The following is a 15,615-nucleotide window of genomic DNA, read 5'->3' as shown; positions in this document are numbered from 1 at the left end:
TATGATTCACTTGCATCTAGCCAAAAACTATGATAGGCTACAACTGGCAGTATTGTTAACACAGGGAGTATTATCAGACAATAAAATGAACTACTTGACAAAGTATGGTAACACTTTAGAATACTGTTTCGTCACTAATGAATAACTACACAGGAACAAATGACTAATGCACTATTATCATTGTAACTACTGTTACCTAACAAGAAACTTTGATTAATGATTTAGTAAGTAATAGGGCTCAGTTGAAATTGATAGTTCACTATTAGCTAATCAATAAGTACAATGTTTTTCATATATCCTGAAGAACTTATAAGAACTACGGTATACAGGTTTATAATTATTGTGAATTAGAATTATACATAATGTATAATTAATTTTAAAATGAAGATGACTCAAGTATTAATAAAACCTTCTAAAATAACTACCAATTACTTGGATCAGAATTCTAAAGTGAAAATCATCATAACGGCCTAATATTGACTGACATCATTGTAAGCTAAGACATGATTTTAGAGTGGCCTTTTATTGTGGCCAGCCTAAAAGGCACACCTGTGCAATAATCATGCTGTCTAATCAGCATCTTGATATGCCACACCTGTGGATCGAGAGAAATAGGTATTTTGTGTACATAGAAAATCTTTGAGTTCAGCTCATGAAAAATGGGGGCAAAAACAAGTGTTGCGTTTTTAATTTTGTTCAGTGTAGTTATACTTTTAACATTAAAAAAAAAACATGACGACAAGTGCACATTCAGTACAGTTAAACGTATTTTTTACAAGGGATTCCTTTAACTATCATGTAGTATATTATACTGTAACATAGCAAACATTAATGTCTCTCTTCTCTGTGAAAAGGAGATTACAACAGTGATCAGAAGACCGCCTGCAGAAAGCATGAACTGTACGTCAGTTTCAGAGAACTGGGCTGGCAGGTAAAGATGCATGCTCAGTACAAATCTGTAATAACTGGAGCAGCCTTCAGTGGTTATTTGGATATAAAACTCATTATCCTGAACGAGTGCTGAATCTAGTTTATGATTGTTTTTTTTTTAATGTGAACAGCCTTTCTGATTTAAATGTGTGTTTGTCAGGACTGGATTATTGCACCTGAGGGTTATGCAGCAAACTACTGCGATGGAGAATGCTCTTTTCCGCTAAATGCCCATATGAATGCTACTAATCATGCTATAGTACAGACACTGGTGAGTCATGATTAATAAAATAAACACCAGACCTAGGAGAACAATTATTTAGAAAGTTTATTTCACAGCAGTGCGTGTAAAAAATATCTTGCTCTGCTTTTCAGGTCCATCTAATGAATCCACAGAACGTTCCGAAGCCATGCTGCGCTCCCACCAAACTGCATGCAATCTCCGTGCTCTACTATGATGACAACTCCAATGTCATTCTGAAAAAATACAAGAACATGGTGGTCCGCGCATGTGGCTGCCACTAGCACAAGGGACACCTGCAATCCTGCTCAAGTGCTGCACCACAGAGACAGAGACAAATGTTTGTGAGGACTGACAAAACAAAAAAAGCAATCATTATGAACAAATTTGAGAGAATGTCTTGACGGTGGATCCAGGTTTGCTGCTTCTCATCTATACACACATGGCTATTTGATGTGACATTTCGGATACCACAAACTGCCAAGAGGATGTTCATGTGAATCTATAACAGAAAATGAACTTGATGCCTTAAGTCTAAAACAAAGACACATTAAAAAAATGCAAAGTGTGAGATAAAATGCTGTTTAAAAATGTCTCTTACCAAATATTTAAAGGGGTTGCATCATACACTATAATTTCATTTTCTGTTACAAAACAGTCAAATCAATTCTTCATGACTATTTTCCACCCGCACTCTGATGCTTGGAATTAAATGGGATATGTTTTTGCTGCTGTGCATTTAGACGTTGTATCTTTCTCATGTTTTAAAAGGTCAGAACAATTTATTTTTTTAACCTTCAAGAAATTCTTCCCTAATATAAAAAAAACCGATTTGTGTTCTGAAAGTTACATTAGCTCTTCTATTTCAAAATAAATTTTGATGAAGATTTCATACTTATGAAATACTTTGTCCCAAAGCACAGAAATCAGAGCAGGGTATTTCTACTGCTCTGTGTGTTTTTGATGAAGTCATTTAAACCCACAGGACTCTATTTTGGGTCTCAAAAACTCAAATTATTTTAAGTTTCTCAATATTTGCTCTACCTGTGGTTTGCATCAGTGAGTCAGAGTGAGTGGTTACACATTTCAACAGAACTCAAAGAATGGAACTATTATACTGCGGAACTTATTTAATGGCGTCCGACACCACAGATCTATAATTTCCCTGCAACACCTGCACCTCAGATGGCTTACATCCAAAACTTCCCATAAGACACGAGGACCTACAAATAATTTAAGATTTTTCAGCAACAAAATGGTGTTCTTTGCCAACGTTCTCACAGGGGCTGTAGATTTTCCACCATTCTATGATTTCAGCAGTTTATCTTTTTTTTTCTCGTCTTCTTCACTGTGAGCAGCTGAATGGTACAAAATTCTCTCTGGACAGAGGATATAGATATATCGAATTGATTAATACTTTCATTTTTTAATACCAATACTGGAACCAAATATTTTGGTTGTTTATAGTTCTGGAACTTCATTATTCTTCCAGTAATGTGAAGGGAACGCTTCAGAAAATATGTAAATTTTAATTCTGGACGTCCATTTATTTCACTGACACAGGAACCCAACAGACCGACAGGATCATACCAACCAACCAAACCTTGACTACCTGGTTCACACTGACAGGGGTCACATCATTAACTAGTATTGGGTTGTACTAGGCTGCTAGTAGGCATTTCTAATCCACTGTATTCAAAGTTCGCCCCAAAAATTTAATCTGAACATAAAAAAAGCAATAAACTTTTTTCCAAATATTGTCATTTTTACAATTCATATCCCTACTTATGTCACATATTCCCCACAGACTGCTGTTTACATGTATCAACCGTATGTGGATGCTTGTGTGTACTTTGTATGTACATTTTACAGTTTATTTATTGTTCCTTTTATGACTCCTATACCACAGAGATCATATAACAAGAGTAAAGAAAAAAAATAAAAACTGCTATTTTTGGAAAAACACATTTTATTATGAAATTTGTCACAATGTGCCTTTTTTGTACAAAAACCCCCACGCAGTGAGTGTACCCCTCTCACACAGGACAAAAATACTGCGTTTTTCACTGAGGTTGGCTGTGACCATGTGCCTCGCATAAAGACTTCACTGAATATATGTGGTTTCTGATTGCTTTCCCCTTCCTTCTCTTTCAGATCCAGTAAAAGAAAAAGATAAACATCTCTGAAAGGAAATATGTACATTTTTGTAAAATTTGTAAAATAATATTTCTAACAGTCCAACTAGAAAAATCTAATGAAAGAAAAAGAAAAAATACATCTGTAGAATAAACAAAATACTGTACCATAACTTTTCACAACCTCTAATGTACTTCAGAGTAAACCATACATTGACAATACAGCAAATATGATTTGTTTTGCATTGTTTAACCTTGCAGAGTGTTGAGAAAATCAATTTTAAATAGTAACAAAAAGTAGTATATAATGGCAAGATTAGGGATCTGAGATGCATCTACTCCATACATATGCCTATAAGAACACCAAGAAGCTTTATGACAAATTAACCAAAAGTAGTTCAACAAATGGCATCCTTACTAAAGAAATCTGGTTAAACCAGCCTGATGTGGTTTGCTGGCGATCAAGCTGGTTAAGACTGGCCTGGTTTGATAAATATGGCACACTATCTGAACCAGCTAATCGCCATCTTGTTCTTGGCTGGTTTAAGCAGGTCTCCCAGTTTGACAAAATACCTTAGCCTCCCTTAACAATACAACCTTTTCAAAACCTGTAGACCACAACAGAAACATTTGAAACTCCAATAGAAAGACATGGACGTGGTCAAATTGCTGCTTGCAAGTTGGTATCATATAGTGTTTTATACTGATTACAGAAAAAGGTAAATCACAGCAGGTCCATGTCATTTTTCTTAAATGGTACATGGTCTCCCTGAGGTCACATTTTCTTAGTTGACAGCAAACTAAGCTGAATTTTCTCAAATATAACTTTTACGAAATATGCACCTTAAAAGATAATCTTAATGGAAGTGTAATTTTCTTTACATCATAAAGCTGTTCTTTTAAGGGAGAAAAGGCAAACTCAAAAGTATGTGGTTTTAATTGCTACTAATCTCATCAACTGGTCGAGATTTAATTGTGTACATTCACATTTTATCATGTGGAAGAGAAAGTCCTCACTTTAGCATGTGAGGGACAGAAACAAAGAAAAAGCAGTCTTTGAAAGTATGGTAGTTGTAAGTAGTGTTGCTTTGTGGAGGATGTGTTGTAAGATGGGAAACAACGGAGGAGTTACAGCTCATCTCTCGCATGTTTCATGACAAAACTGTGCAGGCTCTCTAAGTCCCGCCCTCCATTATGCTCCTCCCCCTGTTGCCCTGCCCGGAACATCAGGAGAGTTGGGTATCCACGCACCTATAGAGAAGTGATCAAATATTGACATACATTTTGAATGTGTCTAGCAATTAAGCATGAAGCCGAGCCAAAATTGCATCTTGTCGGAGTAGCTACTAGGGCTTTATCGATTAATTCTAATTTAATGTTTTGCCATGTTTTTATTAAGGTTTTAAATACAAATATTAGCAAACGTTAGAATAAGACACTTTGTAGGTCACACTGAGTTGCACCATATGTGGAGTGCTCCAAATCAGTCAAGTTATAAGCTTCAGTTTATTTTTCTTTGTAATTTAACACACTTCCAGCTTCCAAGGCAAAAGCAGTTTGCTTTACAGCTCCATTCCATCTAAAGATTCTTGTTACAAATACTTTCATTAAGCAATGATTCATAGTTTTTGGAAAAGGCAATATTTAAAAAAACAACTATCTGCCACTAATAACATGAAGTTATGTTGACCCCAACCCTCAAACATCCATAATCCACATGACTTTATTCTGTCTCCCATCAGTGGATTTCAAGACTAAAGGAGTTGCACTCACAGAATATCTGTTGCAGAGCGTTCTCTCCAAGGTGCAGTCCACTTTAGCAATCTTCACATCAGTCAGACCAGGAAACTCCTTTTTAGATAGATCCTCCCAGGTAGGGGCCAGGTTCTTGCAGTGACCACACCTTAAACACATGAACACACATTGTGTGAGGCGCTGAACAACCCAGCCAGTCAGGCAGCGTCGGGTCTTTTGATCAGTCACTAAGAAAACATTAAGATGATAAGAGGAACATATAGGGGAGGGGAGTACACAGTGTGTGCACATCTGGATCTACATACATACATATATATATAAAGAGAGAGAGAGAAAGAGAGAGAGAGAGAGAGAGAGAGAGAGAGAGAGAAAGAGAGAGAGAGAGACTGAAAAAAAGTTGCACATCAGTTAAAATGTCTAAGCTTTTTTGGGCTTTGACTATATTTGACGTATTTGACCATTTTAATCATCATTTGAAAACAGCAAGTGTGCCGTTTTATAACTTAAAATGGTTAATAAACTAATGTTTAATAATAAATAAACATAAAAACAAATCTAGTTACTTGAAAAATCATCTAATTTATCTGTCAAGAAAAACAACAATGTACTTTTGAATAAACAGTATAAAGTATTTTAAGGTATTCACTCATCCCTATATATAACAGTTAGATCTGGTCCTGTAATTTTACTTCACAAAATGCATCCCAAGAAATTACATTTTTCTGTAACTGCAGTCCACTTGATCCTGCTTTGGCTTCTTTGAGAACCATTTTTATTGGCGAAAATACAATACTGCCATATTTGTTTTCAAACTCAGTTTATGCTGCTCAGGGTTATTATCTAAATCTAAAAACAACTATTAAATGGAAATAAAGTTGCAATAAAAGTATTAGATGAAATACCAAAATAGTTTTTTTTTTTTTTTTTCTTTTTTTTTTTTTACATTGCCTTGGCAGCTAAATTTAATTTGAAGCATTACAATTACTAACTGCAAATAAACTAAAACTAAAATAAAAATAACAAACTATATATACATACTTAATATAAAAGCAAATTCAGAATAATAAACACTATAATAATATAGAAATAACATCAGATGCTTAGGGGGGAGAAAGGCAATCTCTTATTTTATACAGGAATTTTGTCGTCATATCAGAAACCCCACACTGATAAAGTACCACTACCAGCCAAACTGTCAAATGAAACCCCAGTTACACTCACCATGGGGCATAGAACTTGATGAAGGAGAGTCCTTTGGCAACAGTCTCCTCAAAGTTGCTCTCAGTCAAGACCAGAACATTAGACTGAGAGAAAAAAAAATGTATTAGTGGCAGCACATTTTGTATGCATTTAACTAATGTGTTAATTACACTAATAGCACAAAATTTGTGTCACGAGGCAGAACACATGTATAGCATAAACCCCTAGAGAATCGTTACAGGTGAACTTATCCTGATGAAGTTTAAATACCCCTCACTAGATGGTTTCCTTAATTACAACACCAGTTCTGAACATATGTTTAAGAGAAAGGTCTCATCTCATAGGCATCAGCAACGGTTTACAATTTTCTAAAATTATCCTCCAACTTAAAAAAAAAAAAAAAAAGAACTCTGAAACAAAGCTCTTGAGGGACTCTTCAGACATGCAACAATTCCACCCTGCCAAAATCCCTTTATAAAAGACAAGCTTAGACAGGAAAGCCAATTAACAAAGCAAAATAACAGCCCTTAAGTTCCCCGCCCATCCTTTCCACTCCGGCCCACCAACCCACGCACACGCACACATGCACATTTGCATCAGCAGGAGGAAATAGCTGCTCAGCCCATAATTACTACCTTAGTTTAAAGATGCAGATTTGTGTCTAAGGAGCAAAGTCTGCAGCTCGCCGTTCAAACATTTGCCCGCACACAAATATAGCAGACACACACCTCTTCTTTGTCAGGTTCAGCGCTGGGTGGGATTTCGTCAGAGGGCTCCTCCTCTTTCGCAGGTTCATCTTTAGATTCTGCAGCTTTCACGTGATTATCGACAAACTCTTTAAATGAATCCAGATCACGTTTTCCTCTGTACTGATCAATCTGGAAACATAAAGTATGCGCACATCTACCATTACTGTTTAGTGTAAACACTATTGGACTTTGGTTAAGATTCTTTATTCGTGACATCTAGTTACAGTTTGATTTGATGATATGGGAACATTACAGTTTTAGACGTGAAAATAGTGAAGGGATTTCCTCGTGGTTGTGAGGACGTAGGAAGTATATAAAAAGTAACAAAATGTCTGAAAATGAAAGAAAAAAAAAAAGTGTAACATCTCGTTTTTTTTTTTTTTTTTTTATTCAGCAAGGATGCATTAAATTGATCAGAAGGGACCGTAAAGACTAAATGTTCTTTTATACTTTAGATTCATCAGTTTCCACAAAAAATATTAAAGGGTAAGTTCACCCAAAAATGAAAATGATGTCATTAATGACTCACCCTCATGTCGTTCCAAACCCGTAAGACCTCTGTTCATCTTCTGAACACAGTTTAAGATATTTTAGATTTAGTCCGAGAGCTCTCAGTCCCTCCATTGAAAATGTAGACTACTGTGACTGTTGACGTATGACGCTGCTGACGTGTTATCTTGGTTATTGTGCGCACCAGAAAACACCTAATCAGCGTCATACATCAACAAAACCATGAGTGCGCTCACAACAGACCTGGAAGAGAAGACAATGCTGAATAAAGTCGTAATTTTTGTTATTTTTGGACCAAAATTTATTTTCAATGCTTCACAAAATTCTAACTGACCCTCTGATGTCACATAGACTACTTTGAAGATGTTTTTCTCACCTTTCTGGACATGGACAGTATACCGTACACACACTTTCAATGGTGGGACTGAGAGCTCTCGGACTAGATCTAAAGTATCTTAAACTGTGTTCAGAAGATGAACGGAGGTCTTACGGGTTTGGAACGACACGAGGGTGAGTTATTAATGACAATTTTCATTTTTGGGTGATCTAACCCTTTAAGCAGTGCAACTTTCAATTTAAATGACAGATGTTTCTTGAGCCCCAAATCAGCATACTAGAGTGATCTCTGAAGAATCACGTGACACTGAAGTACTGAAAATTTAGCTTTGCATGACGAGAATAAATTAGATTTTAACATATGAAAATGGAAAATAATTAGTTACTTTAAATTGCAGTATTTCACAGCATTAGTTTTACTATATTTGTAATCAAATAAATGCAGCCTTGGTTAGCAATAAGAATAAGAAAAAACAACACCACAAAACTAATCCAAGCAAATCCTACCAACCCCAAACACCAGTAAGTATAGACACTGATATTTATCTTCAGGATTGATTCCACTTTAGATATTCTTACCTTCTCTCCATCAGTGAAGAAGAGTAGCGTGGGATAACCACGAACCTGATTATCTGAACACACCTCATAGTGCTGTGTGCAATCAACCTTCAGCAAGCAAAATATACAAATATCAGAAAACAGAAGTCAATTTACAATACAGAAAAAAAGAGAGAGAAACCACAATGGCCTCTCTCACCTTGCCGATCTTAATGGTGTCTGAATGCTCAAAGCTGGTGGCGAGCTGTTCCCATGTTGAAGCCATGGCTTTGCAGTGCCCACACCACGGTGCATAGAACTTCACAAAGTGAGAACCTGTAAGTACAATTCTATTTATATAGCACTTTTAACGCTACAACGCACAAAGTGCTTTACACAATATAAAAACATGCATTTATGAAGAGCAATACACCATATAGAATGAAGCAAAAAAAGATCAAATTTAAAAATACACAAAAAACCATCACAAAATATTAAAAATCACATCTATAGAGGCATGTTTTCAAGCATCATTTCAAACAGACACACATTCAGATGGTCTAATAGCCACTAGCAAACTATTCTAAAGTTTTGGAACCTGTAGAAGACAACTGTAGGGGTACAGTCACAAAATGCGACAAGAATCCATGTCTGAAGTAGGATAACATACTACAATGTGTTTAATCATAACTGATCAAAATGATCACAGATGACAGAAAATGTGATGCTGCAGACTGCACATTCATGCATGAAGAGAAGCCAATTTACTGTGTCATCTCACGGCAAACCTCCACAGTCTTGCCACCCACAATGATGTAACTAGAACTGTCACAAATTGTGTGAATTATGTGTACACAGTACAGCCCTGAAATGTGGAAATATATTAATTTAGCATGATGTGTACATTAAATGAAGATGTAGAAGAAAAACTGTTGGTTATTAGAGTTATGCAACATCATTAACGTGTGCTTCCAACATCTGAAACCGGGAAACATAAACAGTTCTGCAAAAGCCAGAGCATCATTTCCTGCCTCTCCTCCAAACAGGAATCATTTATTTGGCTAACGGACAAAACATGTAACATTTAAAGGGTGTTTGAGAAGAGGGCTGAAACTGTACCAAAGCCAAGACCATAATTCACTTCTGCTGCCAAAGTTATTGTCATAGAGAGAACCTTATGGGAATAACAGAACCCCAATTAAAATCCTAACGAGTGCTCAATGATAGCCCAAAAAAGCAGGAGCTCTAAAAAACCCAGACAGACTACATCCAGAAGAACTGTGGCAATGTCTCTAAGATGCTTCATGAAACCTTCTAGTAACTGGCTTAAAACATGACAAAAAATATTAATGGCCTTAGACTCAAAATGGGTTTTGGGCTAGTACCTTTAGATGTGTGTGATTTGAAGTTTGTGGCTGTGAGTTCATACAGGCCCTGTTTGGGTTCAGGGACTTTGGGTGGCTCGGGTTCAGTCTGGGGCTCCTGCTGTGAGACCAAATAAGAAGTGCTGTAATATTGTGACATTTTAGAATTACACCTTCCTTGATCATGTATTACACAAAGCACTTTTAAAAGCCAGTATAAGAATATGTTTCTAGTCATAAGAATATTTTAGCAGTTTTATGATATTACTTCCAGTTCCTCCTGCAGGGTTTTCAGCATCCAGTTCTCCAGTGCCTGCAGGTCTCTCGGGCCCTGATACATCACAGCCTCCTGGTCAGGTTTAAACAACTTCAGACTGTAAAGCAAACACAAAGTTAGTCAGTCAATGATTAATCAAACCACATATAATTTTTACCTAAGGCACATGACTGTCAGGTGATTAGAAATCATGCATATAAATTGTTTCACACACACACACACACACACACATACATCTAAATACATTTACTTTCATTCTATATGAAGCATGCATTTTTTTTTTAATGCACAGTAGTAAAAGAGAAGTATTGCTTACGTTGGATATCCACGGATCCCATGTTCACTGGAGCAAAACTTTGTGTCTTTTGTGCAATCGACTTTCACAACATACACTGGAGGAGCCTCCATGCTGTTATATTTATCTGCCAGCTCATTCCACGTTGCCTGCAGCCTCTGACAGTGACCACACCTGCACACCACAAACATATATTTAAACACATTTATCACATCTTTAAACTATTATTCTGACACATATAACAAACGTTTCACAGAATCCTCAGTCTGCAATAATTAGGTCAACCGGAACCAGGAACACTTCCCATAACACCTGATGTACTTGCTAAGAAGAAAGGCATCTATGCTCATTTTATTCTCTTTCATTCTTATACTGAGGTCAACGAAGCCATACGGATCCATTCCATATCCAGATCAGATGGAGACGACCTCTCCAGCCCTGAAGGTCAGCAGAGACCATGTCAACTAGATGCACCCAAGAGACAGATCCCTTGTGAAGACCTCATCACCTCAACAACCATCGGCACAAGATCACGGGAACCAGAGTCCTCTGCACAATCTGACCTGTGCTGCAGCCTGGAATTAAACCACGCCATGCTGGTTTCAAATGGGTAGAGGAGAACTGGCCCCCAGTTTGAGCTTGGTTTCTCACATCGTTTTTCCTCCATTTCTGTCAACGATAGAGTTTTAGTTCTTGCCACGGTCACCTTTGGCTTGCTTAGTTGGGGACGCTGACTGATTGCACAGACACTACTGGAAAAGAGCTGAACTAAATGATGACATCACTGAATAATCAATGAAATGACTGAAAAATTACTGTTATTGTCCTCTTGCATTATTGACAAACTATTTTCCTGTGTGACACCGTAAAGCTGCTTTGACACAACCAGTATTGTATAAAGTGCTATACAAAGGGTAAAAATAAATAAGGGAGCTATGAGCCACAATAAGGTAAAGTAACTTAAGTCTGCTACAGCTTTAAGCTTATTGGTCAGGTAAAAATCTGCCTTCTTACTGAATCGCTTTCAGCATAAAACGTACTTTTTCTTATAACTTAAAAGTACAATATATTATAAAGTACAATAAAATACAGAATCCGGAAAAACAAAACAACTTTAAAACCATAGACTATGTTTGTGTGTGTAATTCAGGAATACGGTTTAGTGGTTTAGCTTTCACATAACACACTAACACATTTCTAATATTCAAATCTGTTAAAGGATTTTTAGGCTGCATAAATTAGGAAAACCGGAACTGGGAACACTTTCCATAACACACAAAAAAAACTTGGTACATCATTAGAAAAATGGCATCTACGCTAATATTAGTCTGTTTCTCTCTTATTCCTTGGTCACCATAGCCACCAGATCAGAGGGTCACTGCAGTCAGCCGGATCCAGTACGTATCCAGACCAGATGGTGGATTAGGACCTAGAGAGGACGTCTACAGCCCTGAAAGACAGCAGAGACCAGGAAAACTATAGCCCCAGAGACAAATCCACAGTCGAGACCTTATCTCCTAGATGGCCACCGGGGCAAGACCACAACAAGCAGATGATTCTTCTGCACAATCTGACTTTGCTGCAGCCTGGAATTAAGGTGATGGTTTCGTCTGGTCAGAGGAGATCCGCCCCCCCAACTTGAGCCTGGTTTCTCCCAAGGTTTTTTTCTCCATTCTGTCACCGATGGAGTTTTGGTTCCTTGCCGCTGTCGCCTCTGGCTTGCTTAGTTGGGGACACTTAATTAACAGTGATATTGTTGACTTGATTGCAAATGACTGCACAGATACTATTTAAACTGAACTGAGCTGGATTATGACATCACTGAATTAAATGATGAACTGCCGTTTTGCATCATCAACACACTGTTTTCCTATTTAATGCTGTTCAGTTGCTTTGTTACAATCTGCATTGTTAAAAGCGCTGTATAAATAAAGGTGACTTGACTTGAATCGGTGACACTGTCGGTCTCTTCTTACTTCAATAGCTCATGTAATGTGGCTGTTTGTTTTGATTGAATACCATCAAAGACATAGTAAATAATAACATGGTAATACCACTGCTTAGATAGAACTGTGGTAATTTTTTTGGTGTATTTTTGCTTAAATGCCCTGGTATTACAATGGTACAAGACCCCCCAAAAATTACATGACAGGATATTTGTAATATGTAATAATAATAATAAATAATTTTTGTTTGTTTGTTTGTTTTTGATGAGAGGATGAGGAAGTGAGGTCATGTCGTGGCTGTTCATGCTTTGCCACGTAACTAGAACTATGACTGCAGGAATTTTAACTTTTTACCAAAGTCTATTATCATAACTCTAATGTCAAAAAAAATTTGCTTTATGTATTTACTAAGCCTGACATCCACTTCATCCAAAACGAACTTATAATGATTGTCTCTGTAGATTAATAAAGTGCCTAAAGGAGTTAACGTTAATGGAGTCACTTCAAACATCGCAGCAATTCAACTGAGAACTAGCATAGATCCCAATGCATTTTCCATTTCGTATATCTCTCAATATAATGAAAATATTTGATGAAGGTGTTCAGTTTTACCAGGGCGCGTAGAACATGACGAAGTGTGGAGCAATGGAGACGGCATTATTGAACATCTCCACCGTGTATGTGTGTTTGGCGTGGTCATCCTCTTCGGTGTCATTATCACAGCATATCCTACTAACGTTACACAACAACGCCAAATAAATAAAACTCGTTAAAAACGGCGTCATGTTCATAACTGAGCAGGCCTGTGAATGAAGCCGAGCTATGAGTTGAAATGAGTGTGAGAGTGAGTGAGCAGAAAGAGCTGACCTATATAACATCCAAAGAGCGACCAGCAGAGATGTTTGAACGAGCCCTAGGATCTGTAGATCTGTGAACTGCTCAGATGCCCTCACCCGAGATGCGCATCCGGGGTACCGGTGTACGGAGGCTGATAAGAGCCATGCTTTTTTTTCTCGAAAAAAAAGTTTTCTCGGCATAACTAATTAACACAACATAATTGTAAGTGCATATAATGCTTACACATCACAATGTATCTGTATCACCATCCATATATATATATATATATATATATATATATATATATATATATATATATATATATATATATATATATATATATATATATATATATATATATATATATATATATATATATAATCTTTTTTATATATATATACCTATGGGGTCAGGCAGAAGTCAAGTCAATTCAAGTCTTTTTTATTGTCAATTCTTCCACATGTACAGCACATAGATACAGAGAATTGAAATTGCGTTACTCCCAGACTATTGGGGCATACAGATAACACTAACAGTAGAGCATAAAAATACCGATTGATACATATTAAATATAAAATACAATTAGGCATGTAAAAAATAAAAATAAAAAGGGGAACAGAAAGTAGCCTATATGCATTAAGCATTACTTGTAAATGTTAAGATTAATTTCTGTAGCTCTGACTAATTTTATACTTTCATTTTGGCAGCCCCTGAAATGGGTTATGCCGACATTACTATAATAGATACACTATACACTATAGTGCTCATTCAAGGATTTGCATTTAATGCTTGGACATAGCAAGAACACTAAGACCTGGTTTCACAGACAGGGTTTATACTAAACCAGGATAAGGCCACAGCTCAATAAAGACATTTAAGTAATTTTGATAAACATGCCTTAAAGCTGCAGTAGGTAACTTTTGTAAAAATATTTTTTTTACATATTTGTTAAACCTGTCATTATGTCCTGACAGTAGAATATGAGACAGATAATCTGTTGAAAAAATCAAGCTCCTCTGGCTCCTCCCAGTGGTCTTATTGCCATTTGCAGAAACTCCATCGCTCCCGGTAAAAAAACAACCAATCAGAGCTACAGGTCCGTAACTTTGTTTTTGTTCAAAATGTAGAAAAATGTATATAATAAGCGAGTACACCATGAATCCATTTTCCAGACCGTGTTTTTAGCCTGCCCTGAATCACTAGGGTGCACCTATAATAAGTGTTTATATTCAGACTATTTTAGATTGCTTCGGGGATACCGCGGCGGAGTAACACAGTACCTTTGTGATTCTTCATAGACATAAACAGAGAGAAGTAGTTCCGGCTACGATGTTCTTCCGCAAGATGCAAGCAGTTCTGTTTATTAACCGCTAGAGCGTCAAAAGTTCCCTACCGCAGCTTTAACATGAATTGACCATAGACAGTAAAAGAAATGGACACAGCGACCCCATTGGAACTCAATTGAGACAAATGAAGCCCAGTTTTAGAGTTTTTTAGCACTTCCGTTTCTGACGCGCAGACTCAAATGAAGCTTGACGACGTCAGCAACCTGTCTGACAGATGTAAATCTTCTAGTAGCTGTGCGTGCAAACTGCCATCATTAATCTTGCAGAGACGGCGAGCTTGAGCGGGGAGTTCTTTGTCGTGAGTGAGCAGGAGTAAGTATTCTGATTAATTATTTTGTATAGTATTTTAAAATGTAACGCCAGTACGCCATATTAAGTTAATTGCCTGCGAGCTTCTCCTCCTGTCTGTACGGTAATGCGACAGAGAGACGAGTGGTTATGACGCAATCGTTAGCCTATTTTTTTACAAAAACTGTTTATACGGGGCCATAATGTAACATAGAAGGTAATGGAGCCCTTTATACATTGTCGTGTATCTTTAGAAATAAATAATGGACAAACAGAGTCTTTAAACGCCTCAGATGTAAAGTTATTCGCTGTCAAAGTGACGCCAAAATGAATGGGAGTCAATGGGAATGCTAACGCAAATGAAGTTCTGCTAAAAGATGGCAGCCCCCACCCGACTTCAACTTCCGGTCGAGTTCCTTGCCCCTTGGAATTGACTGATTTCAGTTCCAATACACAGTTCTTGATTTTGTTCAGCTGATGATTCTAGAACCCCAGCAGAGCTGTTTTTAGACTTGTTCATTGTGTCTAGATCAAAGGCTTTATGAAGGATACCATAATGTCCAGAGAGGATGAATTTGTATCTGATGTCACCGTGAAGTAAAGTCAAGTCACCTTTATTTATATAGCGCTTTAAACAAAATATATTGCATCAAAGTAACTGGACAACATACATTAGGAAAACAGTGTCAATAATGCAAAATGACAGTTAGAGACAGTTCATCATTGAATTCAGTGATGTAATCTCTGTTCATTTTAAATACTCAGTTCTTTCTCAAGGTAATATTGATCATATCAACTATTCATATGAAAATGTATATTTTGATGAATTATGGTGCCAATTCACTGAATTTATCTCACCTTTGCTGCAG

At 36.9% G+C, this 15,615-nt stretch overlaps 2 protein-coding genes across 3 annotated transcripts in view; one reads left to right on the top strand and one right to left on the bottom strand.

The window, feature by feature from the left end:
- The window catches only part of LOC113066122 (bone morphogenetic protein 7-like), a 52,080-nt gene extending 48,800 nt beyond the window's left edge, over positions 1-3,280 (top strand). Inside the window, exons 5-7 of the mRNA XM_026237782.1 lie at positions 855-931; positions 1,091-1,201; positions 1,306-3,280. Of these exons, the coding sequence (XP_026093567.1) occupies positions 855-931; positions 1,091-1,201; positions 1,306-1,455 (338 nt within the window). The 3' untranslated portion in view covers positions 1,456-3,280. The remainder of the gene's footprint in view (positions 1-854; positions 932-1,090; positions 1,202-1,305) is intronic.
- Positions 3,123-13,214, bottom strand: LOC113066120 (thioredoxin domain-containing protein 5-like). Of its 2 annotated transcripts, none has more exons than XM_026237781.1 (10): positions 12,888-13,214; positions 10,351-10,503; positions 10,026-10,131; positions 9,779-9,875; positions 8,614-8,729; positions 8,436-8,522; positions 6,990-7,139; positions 6,283-6,365; positions 5,080-5,209; positions 3,123-4,557 (listed from the first exon to the last, which is right to left on the bottom strand). In XM_026237781.1, the coding sequence occupies exons 1-10, from the start codon at positions 13,151-13,153 to the stop codon at positions 4,435-4,437; spliced, it is 1,311 nt and encodes a 436-aa protein (XP_026093566.1). In that variant the 5' UTR covers positions 13,154-13,214; the 3' UTR covers positions 3,123-4,434. The 2 variants fall into 2 exon arrangements, with proteins under 2 accessions (XP_026093566.1, XP_026093565.1); XM_026237780.1 differs by having other exon boundaries at positions 9,779-9,878; positions 12,888-13,212.
- Positions 13,215-15,615: the final 2,401 nt, after the last annotated feature.

The sequence above is a fragment of the Carassius auratus genome, chromosome 49, assembly GCF_003368295.1.
Source record: "Carassius auratus strain Wakin chromosome 49, ASM336829v1, whole genome shotgun sequence".
NCBI classification, from domain to species: Eukaryota; Metazoa; Chordata; class Actinopteri; order Cypriniformes; family Cyprinidae; genus Carassius; species Carassius auratus.
This window is presented reverse-complemented; position numbering and strand designations above follow the sequence as displayed.